Source organism: Hyperoodon ampullatus (assembly GCF_949752795.1).
Source record: "Hyperoodon ampullatus genome assembly, chromosome: 1".
NCBI lineage: Eukaryota > Metazoa > Chordata > Mammalia > Artiodactyla > Ziphiidae > Hyperoodon > Hyperoodon ampullatus.
The window spans coordinates 120,324,962-120,347,410 of NC_136914.1; the positions used below are offsets into that span (position 1 = coordinate 120,324,962).

At 52.4% G+C, this 22,449-nt stretch overlaps 2 protein-coding genes across 3 annotated transcripts in view; one reads left to right on the plus strand and one right to left on the minus strand.

The window, feature by feature from the left end:
- The window catches only part of PCNX2 (pecanex 2), a gene marked incomplete at its 3' end in the record, with an annotated part of 308,773 nt that extends 293,825 nt beyond the window's left edge, over positions 1 to 14,948 (plus strand). Inside the window, exons 29-34 of the mRNA XM_079712418.1 lie at positions 3,507 to 3,651; positions 4,099 to 4,329; positions 5,329 to 5,603; positions 6,500 to 6,691; positions 12,848 to 13,292; positions 14,787 to 14,948. Coding sequence (XP_079568544.1) covers positions 3,507 to 3,651; positions 4,099 to 4,329; positions 5,329 to 5,603; positions 6,500 to 6,691; positions 12,848 to 13,292; positions 14,787 to 14,948 — 1,450 coding nt within the window. The remainder of the gene's footprint in view (positions 1 to 3,506; positions 3,652 to 4,098; positions 4,330 to 5,328; positions 5,604 to 6,499; positions 6,692 to 12,847; positions 13,293 to 14,786) is intronic.
- Positions 14,949 to 18,617: 3,669 nt separating this feature from the next.
- The window catches only part of NTPCR (nucleoside-triphosphatase, cancer-related), a 43,537-nt gene continuing 39,705 nt past the window's right edge, over positions 18,618 to 22,449 (minus strand). For both annotated transcript variants that reach the window (XM_079698957.1, XM_079698956.1), the window contains one exon: positions 18,618 to 19,264. In XM_079698957.1, the coding sequence (XP_079555083.1) occupies positions 19,196 to 19,264 (69 nt within the window). In that variant the 3' untranslated portion in view covers positions 18,618 to 19,195. The remainder of the gene's footprint in view (positions 19,265 to 22,449) is intronic.

Here is a 22,449-nt window from a genome sequence, read left to right on the forward strand (position 1 = left end):
ACTATATCTTGTACAGGCATCCATGAGAATGAGCTAAGCTGATGGAATGGAAGGTGCTTAGTAATGCACAAACCACCAGAAAAATGTAAGGTATCAACCTTTCTGCCTCACTTCTGGTTGCTCAGAGCTGGTACTTTTTAAAAAAATCTGTTCACTGAAAAACTGTTTATTAAGGTGTTAATGTTTTGTATAGTTGGTTCAAGATCCGTGTAATTTAAAATTCTGAGTTGCCCTTGAATAATCCAGATATCTCCAATACTCACACGTATATAAACTACTATATTTCCTGATATTTATCATAATTAGACTTCTCTAACTTCCATTTATCAGACAAATAAAACATTAATCTTTCAAAGCCACACCTTTAGGAGTTCATAAATTCCTATTTCCAATGAGTTTTTAAAAAAAATTATATTTTAAAACTTCTTTAAAAGGAAGCCTAAACCCCCAAATCAAAGGCCTTAATCTGCCTTTCACAATCTATATGTATATCAAATCATCATGATGTACACTTTAAATATCTTACAGTTGTGTCAATTACACCTCTGTAAAGCTGAAAAAAATTGAAATCACACACAAAAAAGCCTTAATCTGAATCAACGTAGAGCAACCTAGAGCAACCTAGAGCAACGTAGAGCAATCTGAATCAAATAGAGCAATGAAGAGGATCTTTTATTCATCACACAGAAAAAATACAGAATGTATTTAGTTATTTATTTTCACCTACACAAATGTGCACCTATGCTTGTGTACACACATACACACACACACACACACATGCACACACAGTTATGAAGGCGACAAATAATTCAAGTCCTGATGCCATGGAACATGGGCTGCGTGCTGCAGAAGAGGTACAGAAGGCCCGTTATAGAGTTTGTTGCCAAGCAGTCCTCAGTGCAGGGACAATCTCTACATCCACATGTAGAGAGCCAGACCGCGGCACCGAGATAAGCCCGGTCTTACATGGCACTGCACACGTGCTAAAAACTTAGTAAATAAAGGCAGCACTAGGGGGCCGGGCGTTGGCTGTTCTAGTCCCCAAGAAGGCCAACCTTGATCGACTCAGATGTAACCCTGTTTCCCCACTCCAGCTGTTGGCCTGGGGGTGGGAGCCTGTCATCCCTCAGTAGAGTCTTAACAAGACGAAGCCCGATAATGCTCCAAGTCAGCAATGTGCTGCAGGCGACCTGGAGACCTCTGCTCTCCCCCACAAAGCCTCCCAGCTCGTCACATCTCTGCCTTCCTCCTCTTCATTCTCCTGAGATTAAAAGGCAGGTAATGAAACACCCTTATTTTTAGGATGCCTGTACCTTTAAGGTGCTAGGGGTAATACCATCAATCTAGTGGAATTCTACCCCAGGCTTTGTTTTCTACACGGAGACTCATTTAAAAAAAACTTTTTTTTTTATTGAAGTGTCATTGATTTACAATGTTGTGTTAATTTCTGCTGTATAGCAAAATGATTCAGTTATACATATATATACATTCTTTTTTTATATTCTTTTCCATTATGGTTTATCACAGGATATTGAATACAGTCCCTTGTGCTCTACAGTAGGACCTTGTTGTTTATCCATCCTATAGATAACTGGTTGCATCTGCTAATCCCTAACTCCCCATCCTTCCCTCCCCCCCGTCCCCCTCCCCCTTGGCCACTACCGGTCTGTTCTCTGTGCCCGTGATTCTGTTTCTGTTTCATAGATACGTTCATTTGTGCATTGAGACTCATTTTAATGGAACAGCAGTAAGCGTCACAAAGTGTCATTTTCCTCTGAAAATAGAAAGGACTGGTAAAGCATCTACCGTTGGGGACCTGGGATGGGCTCACAAGCACTCAGTGAGGTCCTGTGGAAGGGCCTTTTCCCGACTGGGCAGTCGGGCCTGTGGCTGCTTTCACACGCCGCCGAGCAAAGGATGGGCTGCCTCTCCGGCTCTCCTCTCCCATCTGCCCATGTCGCTCTGGGCATCTTCGCAGGTCCCTCTATCTCCCTCTGCCACCGTCCCCAGCCCCACATCAAGAGGAGTGATTTCTCTACGTCTGTGTGCAAGCAGCGAGGCATGCTTCTAATCCTTTCCAGAAAAAAAACCCACCCACGTTTAACCCCCTCTTTTCAGGACTTCGCTCCTATCTGATGACAGGGGCATTTTGGACCATTTTCAGTGACAGCAGTTAGCACCGTTTCAAAGCTTCCCTCCCCGCCTCTGCACTGCTCCAGCCTGGCTCTGTGGTCCACCCCTCCCCTCCCGGGACCACAGACAGCTCCAGGAAGTCTCTGTTCTGTGTCAGGGGAGCCTGTTCAGGAGGGCTGCCTCCTGGACTCTTTCTGGAAGGTTCCGGGCTCCTCGAGGCCACAGCATCTGCCCCACCTGCCTAGACCCTGGCTGCTCCCGTTTCCCACGGTCTGCTCTGACTCCAAGCCCTGGCATCCCTCTCAAGGGAGTTCTGGAAGGAGGTTAATGATGCTGGGGTGTTTCGCAACGACGTGCTCCAACAGCCAACAGTGGAGCTATTTCCCTGAGGTGTGGGTCTGGCGTGCTGCATTGAATCCAAAGTCTTGCTCGGCGAGCCAGCTCATTAAATCTTCCTCAGTTCCATCCTCGGAGCGTCGCTTCCACACACACTTCCCTGCTCATTCTGTCCCAGTTCAACCCCGTCAGGGATGCTGTTTCTCGTGCAGCTGCCCACTCCCGCTCAGGGCTGTTAGAGGCCAGGGTGTTTAGAGGAGGCTGTGACTGAGTGTCTCACTGGAACTCGAGGCAACGAATGAAGGAAGAACCATTCTTTCCCTCATAATACAGGGTGAGTCGCTTTCCCAGACCCACTCCCTGCGTTGATCCAAAAGTTAAAGGACCCAGACCGTGAAAGATGTCCCTCGGGCACCTCTCTGCTCTCCACCCAGGCAATGCTCAATTACATGCAGGAAACGGAAACAAAGCCAAAAAGCCTAGAAACATAAAAAAAAAGGGTGGGATTGGGAGCTGGATGTGCTCTGAGAATCTAAATGGCCAATTTGAGATTGCATTTGGTGTCATTTTCTCTCCACATGGTGGGAGAATCCAATTTTTATTATGAGTGACATAGTCAGAAAGCGCTATCCAGAAACAGAGAGACGACCAGTGGAAGGGCCTGGGTTTTCCCCTGGCCTCCCTGCCTCCCTCCCAAGAAGTGGAGGCCCCAGGGCTCCTGGACCAGACGGCCCCGTGTCTCAGCACTCAATCTGCCTGTGGACATAGCAGGCCAGCTCTGACCAGGACCTCCACCATCACACTCAGGGATCCAGAGCATCAGTGGCTATTCCTGAAGGTGACCATTATAGCAGTTGTCACAAGGGTCTGAATACGTTCTGCAGTGTCAGGTGTTCAGTGGGACCTCTGCTGGATCAGCCTAAAGACAGTAAAATCCTTCCTGAGGTGACACAAGGGAGACTCAGGCCAGCTCAGGGTGACAGGAGCCTGAACACCTTTGCTCCGTATGAAGGAACAAACTCGACTTTGTTTCACAGCCTGGATTCTTTCCTGTACGGCCTCCACACCCTCTTCAAAGGTGACTTCAGAATAACAGCCCAGGATGAGTGGGTGTTTGCAGACATCGACCTGCTGCACACAGTTGTTGCCCCAGCTCTCAGGATGTCCCTGAAGCTGCACCAGGTAAACATTCCATTTTTTAAAAAAGTATAAGCCTGAAACATCAGGGGGAGGAAATGACCTTTCAAAAACGCAATCCCTTTCCTCGGCATGACATTGATGAGTGGGCTTCTGATTTAGTAACTAAGCGTTGAAGCATCGCATATTCTTGACGGTGTCCGTGACAGTGTACCCTCAAGACCCCTAGGAGGTGGTGATCTCCCACTAGGATGGAAGAGGGGACTTGGCCAGAGAAAATGACATCAGAAGTGCCCACGCTGTCTCAAAAAGTCATAGGCACCTAAGCCACAAGCTCCTTGCCTAGCAGGCCCCGAGGCCAAGGGTGCTGGGTTGGCAAGGTGTCCTCCATCCACTCAGGGCAACTGTGAGACGTGCAGGTGGGCTTGGCCTTGCACCCACCTGGGCCAGCTCTCTGGTCCTCCTGACCCGAAGATGGACTTCCTTCCCCAGGACCAGTTCACTTGCCCCGACGAGTACGAAGACCCCGTGGTCCTCTACGAGGCCATACAGTCCTTTGAGAAGAAAGTGGTCATCTGCCATGAGGGCGACCCGGCCTGGAGGGGCGCCGTGCTGGCCAACAAGGAGGAGCTGCTGACCCTGCGGCACGTGGTAGACGAGGGTACGGACGAGTACAAGGTCATCATGCTGCACAGGAGCTTCCTGAGCTTCAAGGTGATCAAGGTATGGGGCCCATCCTTCCCAGCTGGCACGAGCCTCCCATCTGGAGGGAATGTGAGAAGAAATAGGATGGATTGGCACCGATGCCCTCGCCCTGGGCCAGCATCCTCTGTCTAGACCCACAGTCCCAGGGTTGGGGGGCAGCATTGGCCAGCATGTAGGGCACCCCCGGGGCAGGCGGTGCATCTCCTCCAGGGCCCTCTCCCACCAGAGAGCTGGTGCGCAGGTGACAGCTTTGGCAAGAAGTCCTGGTAGGCTAGACACACATGTCGCTGAGGGTCAGGATCTAGCTTATTCTTTTTTTTTTTTAAATTATTTATTTATTCATTTTCATTCATTCATTCATTCATTTATTTTTGGCTGTGTGGGGTCTTTGTTGCGCGCAGGCTTTCTCTAGCTGCGGCGAGCGGGAGCTACTCTTCGTTGCGGTGTGCGGGCTCCTCATTGTGGTGGCTTCTCGTTGCAGAGCATGGGCTCTAGGCACGTGGACTTCAGTAGTTGTGGTTCATGGGCTCAGTAGTTGTGGCTCGCGGGCTCTAGAGCGCAGGCTCAGTAGTTGTGGCACACGGGCTTAGTTGTTCCGCGGCATGTGGGATCTTCCCGGACCAGGGCTCGAACCCGTGTCCCCTGCACTGGCAGGCGGATTCTTGACCACTGCGCCGCCAGGGAAGCCCCTAGCTTATTCTTAAAGACTTTACAGTTCTCTAAAATTCCAGACCTTCCTCTAATCACCTGTTCCTGAACCCAAGAACTCCCTTCCCAGAGATTCTCTTCTTCCTATAGCTTCAAACCACCGCGCTGAAACAAAGCCTTCCTTCCTTTTTATTTGATCTCTGTGGCCCCGTGAAAGTGGCATCACATCCACCTTACGGGGCTGTCATTCGGGCTTGACTATGAAAGCTTTAGGCCAAAGTATTGCAGTCCCAGGTACTCAGACCCAGAACCAACTTGCTGGTGGCCCCCGCCATCTGCTTTTCTCCCCGCGTCTTCCCCGCCCTGCAGGTGAACAGAGAGTGTGTCCGTGGCCTTTGGGCGGGGCAGCAGCAAGAGCTCATCTTCCTCCGCAACTGCAATCCTGAGCGTGGCAGCATCCAGAACCACAAGCAGGTCCTCCGGAACCTGATCAGTTCCTCCTGTGACCAGCCCCTGGGCTACCCCATGTATGTCTCCCCGCTCACCACCTCCTACCTAGGGACGCACAGGCAGCTGAGGAACGTCTGGAGCGGACCCGTCACCCTGGACAGCGTCAGGGCGTGGTTCCGAACCAAGTGGTTAAGGTGGGTCTTGACGACAAAGCCCGGTTATTTACCCGGGTGCTGGATGGGGCGGGGCTGCGACTCCAGGGCTTCTGGTTGGAATGTCACTGTCCATGGCTCTTTCCTCCTAAGATGAAAACTGCCGTGCCTAGGTGCGCCGCAGCACATCCTTTGTTTCATCAGATGAGTCTGTCTCCCTCCCCCTTCCATCCACGGGCTGAGACTTGGGCTTGAGTCCTTGCAGAACTGCCGAGGTTATGGGTCTTTGGGAGTGTCTGTTGCACATCTTTCTCAAAGAACGGGGCTTGAGGGCTTCCCTGGTGGCGCAGTGGTTGAGAGTCCGCCTGCCGATGCAGGGGACACGGGTTTGTGCCCCGGTCCGGGAGGATCCCACATGCCGCGGAGCGGCTGGGCCCGTGAGCCATGGCCGCTGAGCCTGCGTGTCCGGAGCCTGTGCTCCGCAACGGGAGAGGCCACAGCAGTGAGAGGCCCGCGTACCGCAAAAAAAAAAAAAAAGAAAAAGAAAAAAAAGAACGGAGCTTGAAATCCCTCCTCCCACCTGGCCCTCATCTCTCATCCCGTAAGTCTTCTCACCCCGTTGTAACGGTGTCCCTGGTGAGTTGGAGCGAATTCTAAGATGTTCTGTCTGAATCTGGCAGAGCTCCATGTCAGGCCCCAGAGCTGAGGGTCCCTGTGGCTGGTGGGACCTGCTGCTTCTTCATCCGGGCGTGGTGTATTCGGTTATCAGACTCTGAGGTTTGGGGAACGGAAGCCCCTCTCTCCACCTGCGTCACAGGTGTGCTGCTCACCTGGAGAGTCCAGTCTGCCATCCTGATTTGGACACGAACGTGATGGGGCGTTTAGGGCAATCAGAAATGTTTTGGTGAGAACCCTTGAAGCGTTTCTCCCTCTCACAGGGTGCGGAAGGACTGCGATGCCACCGGCCAGCCCGGCGCTGGCAACAGCGAGGATGCGGACGGCGGGGGCGCCCCGCCCGTAGGCGGCAGCAGCGCCCCCAGTGGTGAGAGCCGGGAGAGCAGCTCGGAACAGCCCAGAAAGGATGGGAGCCGCCACCGGTCACCCCCTGAAGGGACAAGGACGACAGGTGGGTGCAGCGGGGGCTTCATGTTACTGATAAGGCTCCTGTCGTCCCGCTGGCCAACACTGTGGGTTGCGTTGTCGTTCTAACCTCTGAGAGCCCCTTTATGCAGGAAAAATCAGCGTTGGGACAAAAGATGCCCCAAATATACACGACTCTTATAGGTTCTACTCAGAAAACAACTCTCCATGTGTTAGATTCAGCATTTAACCTTTATCCATCTGTTTATCCATCACCTCAGCCAACCAGCCAGCCAGCCATGTGTCTGTCCATTGGTCCAGCAGTCACTCCCTTCCACCCCACCTCTCACTCATTCAGTGCCTATGGCTCACGTGCCTCTGTGTCGGGCTGTGTTGTAGCTCTTGATCCATGATGGTGCCTTCGTCTTTCTGTGAGTTGAGCTGCCCTCTCCAAGTCTGTGGCGAGGCAGCCAGGCTCCTGCTCTCCGTTGCCCACTGTCTACAGCTCTCCCCTTCCTGCACTTACACCTGACATTTCAGAGCATAAGAAAAGAGGGAAGAAGGGTGCCAGCAGGTGCGGATGGAGGGGGTGGCTTTGTTCAAGTCTGGGCTGAGTTTAAAGTTTAAAAGCAGTTAGGCTCCACCAGATGGATGAAGTTCCAAAACCCCAGTCCACTGGGAGGAGGGGGCTGGCTTAGAAAAGACGACCCCAAGGGCCCGCAGAGGACGCGCCTGGGTGGATGTGGGAGAGACAGATGCTTGGCCCTGGTTCCTGCTGGCACACTGGCGCTCAGCTTTGCCCTTCAAAACCTGTTAGTGGCTTCGCCTTTTGGCCTCAGTGCTTTTACCATCCAGAAGGATTCATTAAGTGCCTTTTTGTGCGTGTTCCCCTGCCAGCTCTGCGCCGAATGAGTAATGAGGAATGGTCCCTGTCTCCTGGAAGCAAGGCTGAGGATTTAACTGAAAAAGTGAGGATTTATATAAAGATGGGCAAGATGGCAGATAGATAGATAGAGAGGCAGACAGATGATAGGTAGAAGACAGATGATAGATGATAGATAGATGGATGGATGGATACATGATAGATAGAGATGAATCAATAGATGATAGCTAGATAATAGAAGATAGATGAGAGATGGAAGGAAGGGAGGGAGGGAGGGAGAGGTAGATAGGTAGGTAGATGGGCAAAGTGATTGCCATTAGCTGCTTAGGGGGAAGAAGGCCCCCTTCCCCGCCCCGTGCCGTCTGCCCCAACCCCAAGCAGAGCAGTCGCCCAGCCAGAGGCCTCCAGTGTTGGGCTCTCAAGCCAGGAGTTTCTCATTGCTTAGTTAACAGTTGTTATCTCGTGAGAATTTTAAGTTTCAAAATCACATAAAGTGATCTTCCAGATGGGAAAATGCAAGGTAGGTTCCAAATGGAGAAATTCCTGAGCACTTGGCACGTCTAACCAGGTGACTTGTTGGAACCAGAGGGAGGCTGGAGTCTGGGGGTTTCTGGCTGGCGGGGCTGCAGGCTTTTAAAGAGCCGAAGATGGGTGTGCTGGATGGGCTCTGACTCAGTGAGATGCCTCTTCCCTTTCGTAGAAGCGAAGCTGTGCCAGCGCTTGCGTGGCCTGGAAAGGGCCAGCGCTGCTTCCTGTCCTAAAATCCAGACCCCATAGGTTGTGAACGCCCCCCCGCCCGCCCCCATTCACTGCCGGAGCCTGAGGCTGGGAGCAGTCACGGGCTTTCGTGGCAGATGTCGGAGCTGCATCTTCCAGAGCCCAAACCAGCTGTGCATTTTCCATCATTGGGCTTCTTTTTTTTTTTTTTTTTTTTTTTTGCGGTACGCGGGCCTCTCACTGTTGTGGCCTCTCCCGTTGCGGAGCACAGGCTCCGGACGCGCAGGCTCAGCGGCCATGGCTCACGGGCCCAGCCGCTCCGCGGCATGTGGGATCCTCCCGGACTGGGGCACGAACCTGTGTCCCCTGCATCGGCAGGCGGACTCTCAACCACTGCGCCACGAGGGAAGCCCCGACAGTATTTTAACTTAGGACATTCTTCTGTTGAATAATGGCTTCCCATATCCCTCAGAACAAACCTGTATTCCTTTGCTAGGGCAGCTGTAAGAAAGTACCACAAACTCAGTGCCTTCAACAAAAGACTGTCTCACAGTTCTGGAGGCCAGAAGTCCAAAATCAAGGTGTTGGCAGGGTTGCTTCCTTCTGAGGCCATGATGGCGAATGGGTCCCTGGACTCTCCTGGCTTCTGGTGGTTTGCTGGTGATCTTGGGTGTCCCTTCCCTTGTAGAAGCTTCATCCTGATCTCTGCCTTCATCTTCTCATGGCATTCTTCCTGTGTGCATGTCTGTGTCCAAATTTCCCCTTCTGATGAGGATACCAGTCCCGTTGGATCTGGCCACCCTACTCCGCTACGACCACCATCTTAACGAATGACACCTGCAACAGCCCTCTTTCCAAATAAGGTCACATCCTGAGGTTCCAGGGTTAGTACTTCAGCATATGAATTGGGGGGCCCAACTGGGCCCCCAGTGATGACCAGTGTGCTGTGCCCTGTGGGAGTCCCCGGGGCCCAGGTGAAGGACCTGACTTCCTGGGCGGGGCATGACAGAGAAGCCTAGCCACGCAGCAATGATTGAGCCGCTCTCAAGGGTGAATGTGAACGAAATTCTAAGAACGGACTCTTGTTTTACTCACAGTGCCCAAGGCTCAGTGCCCATAACTGGAGTCCCAACTGCTCCCTCTCTCCCTGGGTCCCTGCTTCAGTCCCCAGCCGAGTATCCCCATCCTGGCCCTTGCCAGACTCTCAGAGGACTGGGATCCCAGGTGGGCACAGTGTGTGGGTGCCCAGCACCTCATGCCTGACTCGCGGGCCCTCACGCCCAACGGCCAGGAACTCACTGTGCAGCCCTAAGTGCGGCCTGACAACCTGCAGACTTCTTGCTGGACGGGGACTTGGCCCACTGGTGGAGGCTGGTGGTCTGCTTGCTGAGAGCAGTTAGGAATTTGTAACGAATCTGAATCCCAAATTGGACAGGAAGGCTATCTCTTCTATCCTATTTTTTTAATAGTTTAGTGTTTTATTTTGAAATTTTTTAAAGTACAGAAAAACTTCAAGAATAAGGCAATGAATACCTACATACATTTCATCTAGATTCAATAGTTAACATTTGATACATATAATTTCTCTCTTCTATCCTATTCTAAGGATTTGCACCACCACCTTTCAGATAACAATCAAAGACAAAGGAATAGTGCTGGGATAATGAACAGGGGAGGGTAATTTATATGGAATTTCAGCCCAGGTTCTAAGGAGGTTTTCCCTAGAAACACTCCTAATGTGATAATGAAGTAACTGGCAAACTAAGTTAAACTATAGAATAGTAAGTAGCATAGATGTATTTAGCTTGGTTTCGTACTTGTTCCATTTGCAAAATTAACTTTAAAAAAATCAAGATCGACAAAAAAAACCCAAGAAAATCTGAAGCAGTGAAATCGGGGCAGGGGTTACCCCATCTTGCATGGAACACAGACCATTCCCCTCTGACACACAGATGGGTCTTTGTCCCTTTGTTACTGGAATGAGCTAAGTTCCCCCACTAAGTACGGGTGGTCTCTCCAACATCAAAATCGCTGTCTTGCGGATGAATGTGGACTGTTCTGGGGCAGCAATCAGCGTTACAGTATAAATCACAAACAGATGTTTGGCCTTGCCAAGCTCTGAATAAACTAACAAATCACCAGCTCTGTTCTTAATTCTGATTCGTCAGGGTCCCTTTCTCCCTCTTTCTTCTTCTATAAGGGTAACATACTCAGCTCTTCAGCAGGGACCGTTCAGATGGGCCCCATCCCCGGGTGGGAGCCCCATATGCCAGGGAGCTGCCTGCACTCGCCCAGGGAGCCTGATCCCAGTCCCACTCTGTGAGCAGCACTGCAGGGGGAGCACCCCGATTCCTCAGCAGACGGGCAGGAGGGAGCCAGGTGGGAACCCCAGTGCCCTCTGGAAATGGGCGCCCACCATCACAGTGGGCGCATGGCAGTAAGGCCAACGTGAGGCAGGAGGGCCGTTTCAGCCAGTCCGCTGCTGTGGGAGGGGCAGGGCTATAGAGGGGACCCGGGGAATGTCCACAGTAACATCTGTTCCCTAAGGAGTTATCTCGCAAAAGATGTGTCACTCTCACGTGTTCCCACAGACAGACATAAATATTTCAGAATCACCAGGTGCCCGGTTAATCACTTGGGCATTTGGGGTGAGGTGACATTCCTTGGGGGTACCCACCCTGCAGCCCCCTCTATTTTTACCCATTGAATGTAACTGTAGCCACTCCTGGAGACACGTCAGTAGGGCAATTGGTAGCACCGTGACATCACCAGCTGCCCCCTTCAAAATAATATTTTATTTATTTTTATTATTTATTTGTTTTTAAATATTTATTTATTTATTTATTTATTTAGGCTGTGTTGGGTCTTTGTTTCTGTGTGTGGGCTTTCTCTAGTTGCAGCGAGCGAGGGCCACTCTTCATCACGGTGCGCGGGCTTCTCACTGTCACGGCCTCTCTTGTTGCGGAGCACAGGCTCCAGACACGCGCAGGCTCAGTAGTTGTGGCTCACGGGCCCAATTGCTCCGCGGCATGTGGGATCTTTCCGGACCAGGGCTCAAACACGTGTCCCCTGCATTGGGAGGTGGATTCTCAACCACTGCACCACCAGGGAAGCCCTATTTTTTATTTTTTTAAACTGAAGTACAGTTGATTTACAAATGTGTTAATTTCTGTACGGCAAAGTGATTTGATTAAACATAGATATACATTCTTTTTCATATTCTTTTCCGTTATGGTTTATCATAGGCTACTGAATATAGTTCTGTGCTGCCCAGTAGGACCTTGTGGTTAAAATTATATTTTAAAATTAGACCCTGGTGAGTACTGAGGCTTAAGTTAAGGAACTCAGCGTTCCAGCAAGCTCAAGGCTCCTCCACCCACCTAGTCTCTAAAGCCACAGAGGTAAGTCAGGCAAAAGACAGGCACTTTAAGCCTGCCTTCCTCCAGAGATGTGCCAGGACCAAATCCTTGGGCAGTCCAGTCCCTTGTGTCCAAAATGGCCTTGTTTTTCTCTCTCTTTTTTTTAGATTTAGGCCAGGGTGGATATATGTATATGTATAACTGAATCACTTTGCTGTACACCTGAAACTAATACAACATTTGTAAATCAACTAGACTCCAATAAAAAATAAAATAAAGGCCTCATCTCAGCAAGTCTCAGCAAGAGCTGGGCCAGGAAGGACCCCTGAGGGCAGGGACAACTGGCCAAAGGGAGCTGGGAGCCCTGACAGACGTGGGAACCCGGGCCGTGCACGCCCGAGTTGGGCTGGGGAGGGCTTCCTCTCAAAGACCTTGATCTTAAGGGAAAACTTTTCTAGAAAAAAAAGGCCACAGCATGTGGCTCAACCCTTTTTTCCTCTTTCGAAGGCAGCTAAACATGATGCAAACCTACATGCTTTCCCTTCATCACTGCTTATCAGAGGAGCCCGGGAACCCAGTCCTGAAGCAGGGACAAGATGGGATTTGCCTGATGAGGCCACGTTACGGGTTTGCCCAGGACAGGGGCTCCCAGGGACGAGGGACTTCGGTGCGGAACCCAGGACAGGCCTGGGCAAACCGACAGGCCCATCGCCCTGGCCTCTGGCCCACACCAATACCCCCGCCCCATCCTTCAGTTCTCAGGCCTCAGTGGAGCCCCGAGCTGGGCTCCCAGCCCTCCATCCCAGCCCAGAAGGTGGGAGGCCAGCCTGGGTCCCTCGGGCCCCGCAGAGCAGCCCGCCTGCCTCACCACGCAGACACTGACATTGGCAGCTGCCTGCCACGGCAAGCTGGTCTGTTCTGCTTTTTTTTTTTTTAATCCCCCTTTTTAGAAATTTCTGGTTGACTAGATAAGTGACTTTTTGAATGCCCTTGCTTTTTCCCTTCTTTCTCTTTAATTCCCACACTTATGTGTTGTTGTTTTTTTTAAATTAATTTATGGTTGGTTTACGATGTCGTGTTAATTCCAGGTGCACGGCAAAGCGATTCCGTTATCCATATACATATATCCGTTCTTTTTCAGATTCTTTTCCCACATGGGTTATTACAGGCTATTGAGTAGAGTTCCCTATGCTCTACAGTAGGTCCTTGTCGTTTACCTATTTTGCTCTGCTTTCCTTTAAAGGGAGGAGAAAAGGCAGGACTCAGTCCGTCCAGGCCCCCAGGGCCTTAAGCCAAACGCCACCCATCCTGCGCTCGTCCGGCCCCATTGTGGACAGCCACCCGGCCTTCCTGAAGACGTCCACGTCGGTCCACGAGCTGGCCCGGCGGCTCTCAGGCAGCCGGCTATCCCCGTGCACCTCGGCGGCGTCCCTGCACTCCCAGCCCCCGCCCGTCCCCGCTGCCGGCCACCTGAGCGTCCGCGAGCGGGCCGAGGCCCTCATCAGGTCCAGCCTGGGCTCGTCCACCAGCTCCACCCTCAGCTTCCTCTTTGGCAAGAGGAGCTTCTCGAGCGTCCTGGTCATTTCCGGGCTGTCTGCCGCCGAGGGGGGCAACACCAGCGACACCCAGTCCTCCAGCAGTGTCAACATCACCCTGGGCCCCTCGGCCAGGACCACCAGCCAGCCCGCACGGGTAAGGGGCTCGGGGGGTGGGGGGCACTCCTGGCCGATGATCCCGGTCCCCCGGGCCTGCAGGCTCCCATCACCTCCCCTGTAGGGTTCCCAGAGTAACAAACAGGCAACGAGACGGGAGCTGTACTGGCCACGCTCGGAAGCGGACAGGATGCATCACACGTGTCCCGTAATGATAACGCCCAGGCAGGCGATGGAGGGAGCCGGTGTCAGAGTCCCCTTCGCCCTGAACCCAGGATGTCGGGGGCGGGGGGCATGTTCTCCACGGGTGCAGACAGAACCTTCTCTTTCCACATTCCTCTGGCTGAGGGAGAGGAAAGGACGCACATCAGCACTGCAGGCAGTTCACCATCAGTTCCGAGCCACCAGATTTTACGGTGGTTCCCGAGATGGCCTTCTACTTTTACGCAGTTAAATGTTAGTTTTGAGGACTTTGCCCAAATACACGGTCCCTTATCGAGAATCCCAAGCTGGCTGGCGTTGGATGAATAACTGGGCTTCACAAGTTAAGTACGTAAGTAAACACCCAGCCGCTCTCTTCTGTACTGTGGTGGGAGGGAGAAATCGGAGACGTTAAGGCAAAAGCCGGCATCAGGCTGGAGACTTCCACGCTCCGTTTGAACGTTCCCACGCCGTCCTGCCCGCGTAGGGGCAGAGCCACAGGCTGCTGGCCGCCTGGTTCCGGGCGTGGGTGTTTGGAGGTGGATGCTGGGGGCTCTGCCCTTACCCTCTTCCCAAAGGGAGAAGCCCTACAGGCCGGCGCCTCCCCCGCCCACAGGAGAAGCCATACAGTGGCACCTCCAGCCACCTTGAAACCGGGCCGGCATGCACCACCTTAAGAGCCACGGCGTTGCAGCAACGGTGTGCTGGCCTTCAGGGCAGGGTTATGAGCATCCTGGAGCCCCCGGTTACTTTAGGAGTTTACGTTAGATAGCTAAACATAAACAAACTTCCCTTTTTTCATTTCCTCAGTAACGGTGCACAAAGTATCGCAGCTCTCTGCCACCCCCAATGTGTGTTTAAGACAGTCTGTGGATGCAGCTCTGGAATTCTGGCAAATTCTCTCTCCCACAGGGATGGCTGGGTCCTTGGGACCATGTGCAGCCACAATAAAAAGGTCTCAGTATTACTCTTTGGCATCAAACCTGCAGGACTGAGCAGCTGTGCAGGACTAAATGTATATGAAGTGACATTGACCCAAACTCAGGAAACCCAGGCTCACAAGTGACCTCTTGCCCAAGGTCATGTTTTTCCAGGTTACCCGAGAAGAGGTCCCTGTGTGCAGAGGCGCCTCCCTCTGCCCGTGGCTCGGGCTGCATGCTCTGTCCTCAAAGACCCCCCCTCTTTGGTCCTCTGTAACTAGACCTGACTTTAGACTCTGACCCCAGCTTCCTGCCACACTGCCGGCTGGTACCTACAGCCGTGGGGTGGTCATCAGGGGAAGCAATCACCTTTGCTGAGCCATCACTTGTTGCTTCTGTTTTCTCTTTGGAAGCACTTTTCCGAGCCGTGCGAACCCACGGAGGCCACCGAGCAGGGGCTGCTTCAAGATCGCCACGTGGCCGAGAACCTGCGGGTGACGTGCAGAAGAGCAAGCCAGGAGGACATGGGCCTGGACGACACGGCCTCCCAGCAGAGCGCTTCCGACGAGCAGTAGCTGAGCTCGGGCCGGAGGAGCCACGCCGTCGGGGAGGGACGCAAGCCCGCCCAGCTTCTCCCCTGCGCTCCCCCAAACTAAACAGCGCAAAGAATGAGAGCCGGGAGATCCATCCTGTGGAAGATGAGTGCTGTGTACAAAACAATAACTTGATCTCAGGTTCTTGAAAAATATCTCACGTGATGAACACAAACCTTGACACCAGGCCTCCCTCCTGCTCTGGCACTCGCGGCCCCAGAGAGGAGAGACACGGGAAGCATCCCTCCCAGAACTGGAAAATTCAAATAAAAGCCATGTTAACATCTTAAGACAACTCAAGTAGAGCACATAAACAACTCCTTCCGGTCCTGATGAAAATAAGATAGCTGCATGCTAAACGACTGGCATTTTGTATGTCACTGTTACTGTGAAAATGAGGCAGACAGCAGTGCGTATCACACCATCAGCGTGCTGATGTTCAGTCTACATATAGAGAAACATCTCACTTATTTATAATATTTATGCAGATGTTAAGTATAAACCAGTGACAGCTTTACTGCAAAAAAAATGTGATAGTGCATGCAGTCACGTCCAAAGCATCCTGTGAAAGGAGCCAACCATCCCCAGCAACATGAGTGCAGAAGTCTAGTTGAGGCAGGTCACGGAGGGCCACCTAGGAATGATGCTAACTGCAGTTACAGCAATGTCCTGCAAGAAGCCAGGCCCCGTCTCGCCCAGCGCTGTGTACTTCCCAGGAATGCACACCTGTTTCCAAGCCAAGCAATCCTTACCGTGTCACAGGACATTTGCACATACCTTTGTTTTTGGAATTAAAATGTTTACAGTTATTGCTGTGTCCAGTTGTTTGAGTTCTGCTGAAACTAGTCACTTCTAAAAAAAAACAAAAAACAACAAAAAAAATATATCCTTCACTGTAAGAATGACATTCAGGCAACTTTTTAAAAAAAAAATTTATTTTTTATTGAAGTATAGTTGATTTACAACGTTGTGTTAGTTTCAGGTGTACAGCAAAGTGATTCAGTTATATATATCTTCTTTTTCAGATTCTTTTTTTTTAATTGAAGTATAGTTGATTTATAATGCTGTAGGCAAATTCTGAGACAGCTTTTCTCATCTGAAGATTCCCATCAGGTAGAGCAGAAACCTGGCTTCTTCCTGACGTGAGGGAGGAAGAAGGGGTCGCAGAACAGAGTCCATGGAGAATATCATCCCTGACCTGGCGAACCATCACTTTTGGAAAGACCTAAATAGTTAGGGATACTCAATTTGGAAACAGTCACACAAATTTCTTAAAGGTACCTGGGGTTTGGAAGTGTAGGCAGAGGGGAGGGTATTGCAGAGAATTCCTTACCCCTTGGAAGTAGATGGTAATATTCTTTTTTTTAAATAAAATAAGAATTATAAATTAATAACAGTAGGTAGACTCTGTATAATCGGAGACACAGTGCATGATTCTCAAATCAGCAATGCCTGGAGGTGCACTCCTGCTTATTTCTGATGGATTTGCAGATGTCTATCTAAAGAGAAGCTGATAAAACCTCACCGCAGTCCTCTAAGTCGGCTCAAGCAAACCTGGCTGGCAGTTCCCGAAATTCTTTTGGGCAACATTGCAGCCAAGCCCTCAGGACTGAAGGGCAGCCTTGAGCTGTGAGCGTGGCCTCCCCATAGAGGGTGGCCACTTGAATTAGGTAAGACAATGACCCACGCCCAGCAGCATTCAGACTGGGCACTCCTCGGGCCTCCACAAGTAAGAAACACAGAGTCACTGCTTCCCCAGCAAGTGAGAGCTGCTCAAAGAATTGGGAGAGCAGTCTGCAGGGACAGCACAATGCAGGTGAGAAGGGAGACACGATGCGGGTGCTCCTGCCACCAGAGATTCGAGAGTTGCTTTTCCGACTGCTTATCCTGCTTCTCTGGCAGCCTTTCAGGACGCAGCGGGAGAAGGAAAGGTGTAGTTTACCCACATCGGGGCCAGACTCCTCAGATAGGGATGCCACCCTCTGCGTTGTCTATGGCAGTAAAGCCACCTGAGTGTACACTCTGAGCGTGTGCACACGTAGACCCACGGGTGAGATCATGGCTGGATCCCCTCCAGGATTCTTAATGGGCTGTCAACAACACGGTCACGTGATTTTTTTCCAGTGTTGCAAACAACTTTTATATTTACAACTCATGAGCTTGTTAATCTGATCTTCAGCGAGTCAACTGTTTATCAGAGCGTATTCCTTGCAAAATATTGTATTATTAGCCCCCATTTAGAGGAGATTTTCCGAAGGTGACATTTCTTGCTGGAGTTATTCACCTGTTCTGCCAGGACAGAGCTAAAGAGTTATTTATTTTCTACATTTGGACACTGAACAAAACTGCTTCTCCTCTAAAGATAATATAAAGACTGTAGAGCTTGGTTTTATATAAATCACGTGGCTAATCTGGCACTGATTTTAATTTCTGCCCTGTGTGTTAAAGCCATCTGCCTGGCAAGTCGTTTTCTAAAACCGCTTGGTGCACTGACCTCTCCTGGCCCATGAAACGGGCATCGCAAGGCCTGTTCCCCAAGCCCTCCTCTCAAGCCTGCTCCACTTTCCCACTGTTTTGTCCCAAGTCACAAGCACCTGCCATCAGCTGCCCCCAGCACCCCTACTCCCACGCGGTCTTCCCAGACACAGCATTCATTCTACGAACACGGAGACAGATGGAGAAGGAGGTGGCGAGGCCCACCCCACTTTCCTGGGCTACCATTGCTCCCCGCCCCGCACCTGACGCACTTACGGCTTGACGGTGCCCTCTTCCTCTCAGACACCACAGTCAGAGAGGTGACAGTCCGTGACTTTAAAGGACCATCTCCCTGACACCTGCCGATGCAGAGAAGAAAAGAAACCATTTGGGGGACTTCCCTGGCGGTCCAGTGGTTAGGGCCCCAGGTTCGATCCCTGGTCAGGGAACTAAGATCCCACATGCCCCTCGGCTTGGCCAAAAAAACCCCATTTTTAAAAATACTGTGTGTGTCCTGTCCCTAGGTTCTTCAGAACCTTTTTTTTTTTTAGATTCCATATATATGTGTTAGCATACGGTATTTGTCTTTCTCTTTCTGACTTGCTTCCTGCACTGTCCGCTGCCCCAGGGCCCAGCTCACGGGGCACCTCGCTCCACAGATGCCCGGACTGGTCAGAGGTCACATTCAAGGGCACACCCGGCATTAGCACCAGCTGGGTTTGTAGCTAAGGCTAAAAACATCCTGGTAATTCATAGGTCTTCACCAAAACTGGCCTAAAGACACTGAACTGGTTATCGTCATTGTGTACCATCAACCCCTGGGAGGGCAGCTGTTACCCTCTGTGAGCTCTGGGGCTTTAGTGGTCTGTCCCACGGGGCCCTGCCCGGGCTGCACCTTCTCTCTCTGCACCATCTTCCCCGCAGCCCGGCCCCAGGCGCTCCCCAGGGGATCACGAGGACGCCTGAGGGTGGTTTCCTTCAGGCTGTGGCGACGCCTTCCCTTGACAGCACTCACTTCCCTCTTTTCTGGGAGGGAAACAGGGCCCAGGAAGGTTTGTGAACTTGTCTAAATGAACGGGGCCAAAGTGCAGCTCTGATCTGAAGCCCTGCTGGGTACCCAGCGCTACCAACATTTCTACTGACTGCTCGTCCCTCCCACGCAAGGACCCACATGCGTGCGATCATCACATCTACCTTTATTTTATTAAGCAATAAGCAAACAGATAAACAATAAGAGATGGGGAGGGGGAGGACCGAAAATGGCTTTTCTTGAAATACGGATTTTTTAAAAATCAAGTAACTGTTATCACTCTAAGTTGCAGGAGACTTCAGCTGCTCCTGGAGAGGGATATAATTTTCCTGACATGCAAAACTGATTAGGCAGTGAACTCTCTTCTCCCCCTTCCCTGAACACATTTATAAACTTCCATCAATGGGGGCAAATTCCATCTAATACTCCGAAAACCATTTCTCATTGCATATTTTACCCAAATCATATGCACAACTGCAAGAGGAAACAAACAGAAATCTCTCAGCATAAATAAGCCACAGTGGATTGTTAATCTTGTAAAGTCAATCCAGCATTAAGGCTAATTTGATCTTTTAAACATTTTATGGAAAACAGCTGTCAGGCTTTCTTTGGCAAAGCCTCCAAGATTTCATAAACCCAAAGGCCAAAAACCTGGACAGGCAGGGAACTCAGGCTCCTCTCCAAGCGATGTGTTCACGCGCAGAAAAGCAGCGACAAGTCGTCTTCACTTCCGGCCATTCTGCACACACGTCACAATCTCTGGCAGAAGGTGGTTTCTGTTTTCTTTGGTGACCTGTGGGAAGAAGCAAGAAAGCAGGCTTCAGAGTCCCTTTCTTTTCCTTCAATTACCTACTCTGCCAGGTAATATTCTAAAAGAAGAGCCTGAAAGGTGAGGTGTGTTTTAGAAAGTGTGACGCAGGTGAGGTACGACCAAGGGAGGAGGCCCAGGTCCTCCAGAGCACTCTGAAAACCGGGCCGGTGCACTCGAATCCCACCACCAGCTTCTGTGAAGCTGCAGCTCAAACAATGAAAGTGGGTTTTGATGACGGAAGGATTTTTAACTGGAAAAGGGCTATGAATTGAATCCTGGGAGGGATGATGGGAATGAAGGCTGGGACATGGCCCCTGAGCTCAGCCTGACCTGGACAGAAGGATACCTGAGTGAAGCCAGGAGAACCTGTGCTTCAGGTGGGCACCGGCCCTCCAGGTGGGCCCACTGAGAGCGGCCCCACTGGCGCTGGGTCACAGCCAGGATTCTGGGATGCTCTGAAGGTCAGTAATCTACTCACCCCTCCGTGAGCTTAGCAAATCTGCACGTTGCAAGAAACCCCTGACACCAGTCAACCCTGTATCTGAATGATGAGGAAGCAGAAGCCCAGAGAAGAGCAGGGCTTTTCCTGGATCTCAGAGGTAGCGGGGGCGCAGTGCAGACTAGAACACAGGCCCCTGCATCCCGGTGTGCTACCTCTATAATCAACAGTTACAAAAACAAACAAAACTAAGTTTATTGAAGCTCTCTCCGATGATCTGTTATATTTTTCTTTCTGTCACTACCACAGGCCCACGGAGTACAACTCGAGCATCCAGACGCCCCCAGGGAGCTGGGTGGGGGCTGCGCCCCAAGCACGGGGGGGCCACCTCTCTCCCATCACCAGTGCCTTCCTCGGCGGCCCGCACAACATTCAGCGCGCTCTGCTGGTGGGCAAGGTGCTGGGGATGGCGAGACTCAGACCAGGACCTTGACCTCATGAGGCCCGCAGACCAGACGGGGGGCAGACGTGGGCAGCAGTGAGAGCAGAGTTGCAGAGGGTCCCTAAGAGAGTCTGGAAGGCACGGGGAGCTGGGGGGCCGGGAAAGGCTTCCGCAGGCGGTTATGCCCGAGCTGCATCCGACAGGTGGACGCCGGGAGAAGGGCACCGGCAGAGAGAAGGGCCGAGCAGAGAATCACGCGGAGAGGAGGTGCGTGCGGCCGGAAAGCCTTGAGCAGGTCGGGGTGCGTGGTCTCCGAGAGGAGACGGGCCTGGTCCCACTACAGGCCCTCCCCCCCCGCGGGGGGCAGGGGCCCCGGCACGGGAGGTGAACGCGCGTCTGGAGGAAACACGCGGTGGACCTCACCGCCTGGGGCCCCTGCATCCCACATCCTTCTTGCAAGAGCGCGGCGCCTCTGCCGCGCCAGAGCTGCCCACGGCCCCGGGGACCTCCTGACCGTCTGAGTCCCGAAAGGACGGAGCCAGGCGGCGGAGGCCTGGCCCCTGACGGTGGTGTCCGAGGACGCCGCCCACCGGACCCCCGGCAGCCCTGGCTCCACCGAAAGGAGGACCATCCGCCCCGTCTTCGCCTTGATGACAAACTGCCCAGCCGCGTGAGGCTTCGTCGCCATTCTGGCTTACACTGGCCCGAGCCCATTCTTGTGGAGAGCACCCGAGGGAGCCCCCGCCGTGGACGGAGGAGCGGGGTGGAGTGGCACACAGAGAGGGCGGGAGGACACGCGGGCCCTCAGCCCCCGCCTCCGCCCTGGCCTCACGAGGAGTCCCCGAGGCTCTGCCGTCAGGGTCCCTGAGGGTTCACTGCGGGCCCAGAAGGGCCACCTCCTCTGACGGGGACATTTCACCGCCCCCTTTACACACGTGAGAGAGAGGGTGAGATGCTGAGCTGGGAGAGGAGGAGAGAGAGGGCACCCAAGAGGGAAGAAGAACAGGGGCAACGGTGGCAGCGGGGGTGGGGGGAGGAGGGGCCAGGCCCGCTCCCTCGGGCGTCCCCAAGGAGGCCCCGGCCCCTCCATCCAGCTCCAGAGGAGCCGCCGCTGGTGGATCTCAGGCACCGGGGGTCAGCAGGTCCGCACTGGACACTTCTCACGTCGTTCAAGTGTAAACCGAAGCTGGTGCGATGAGACACGTGAAGAAACAGGGTCAGCAGGCTGCTGGTAGGATTTCTTCCCCTGCGTCATCACTAAGGCTTCACTTCCAGTCTTTGAAGCCCTCAGCCCTCGGAAAGGATGGCTGGGGCGGGGGGATGAAGGGAAGTGAAGGGTGATGAGGTGGAAACCCCGCTACCCAAGACCCCGGTCCTCGGTGCAGGCTGTTCAAGTGGCCCAGCGGAGGCCTGCAGAGAAGCAGGATTTAACAGGCGGGAGGCTCAGAGATGATAAAAGAAGAGCCCCAGAGAGCACCGCCAAGCTGCAGGGCCACAGTTCCGCTGTCACGCAGGTGTCCTGCTGGAGCCCCGCCCACCGTCCTCCGGGAGCTGGGGGCTGCAGCAGGGACAGGGTCCACCCACCCCCAACGCGCAAAGAATGTCTCCAAGCCTTGCATAGAAAAAGAACAAACAATAAAAACTAGAAAAGACACATTCTGAGGATGACTTCTCACTAAAAACCGATGAACAGAATACTAATATTCCGCCACCCCCTTTGATTTTTCTAAGATGATTTCTGAAAATTATGCAGTAAGATCTTTATGTGAAACCGTTTTCAGTGTTATCATGTTCCTTGTCCACCCAAGACAAACTCTCAAGTGCGAGAACAAGCACAGCATCATCTGTCAACTCAGGGACTCTCTCCTTTCGGGAGAATTCTGGTCTACTTTTTATTCTACCCCCAGACTTCCGGTTGCAGAAAGCCTTTCCTGAGAGGCTAACGAGAAGAGGGCATTGGGGGCTGGGAGGGAAAAGGAGGTGAGGACGACTGCAGAAAGGACCCTGGCGTCCTCGCCCTCTCCTCCCACCGTGCCCTGCCCAGGGCTGCAGAAGGGGTCCGGCCTCGGGCCCCTAGAAAATTGGACCACGAGTTCCAGGGTGACGGGGCTGTGTCACATTCCTCCTGCGTCTAGCACAGGGTGGGTGCTCTATCAATGCTTATTATATTCTAAGCAGAGGAGGGTCTTTGAAATAGAGCTGAGAGGTTCAATACAGATTATGAAGACTCTGGCCTATTAGGCATCTGAGTTGCTCTGAGCCTCCTGGGACCAGGGAAGGGCCTAA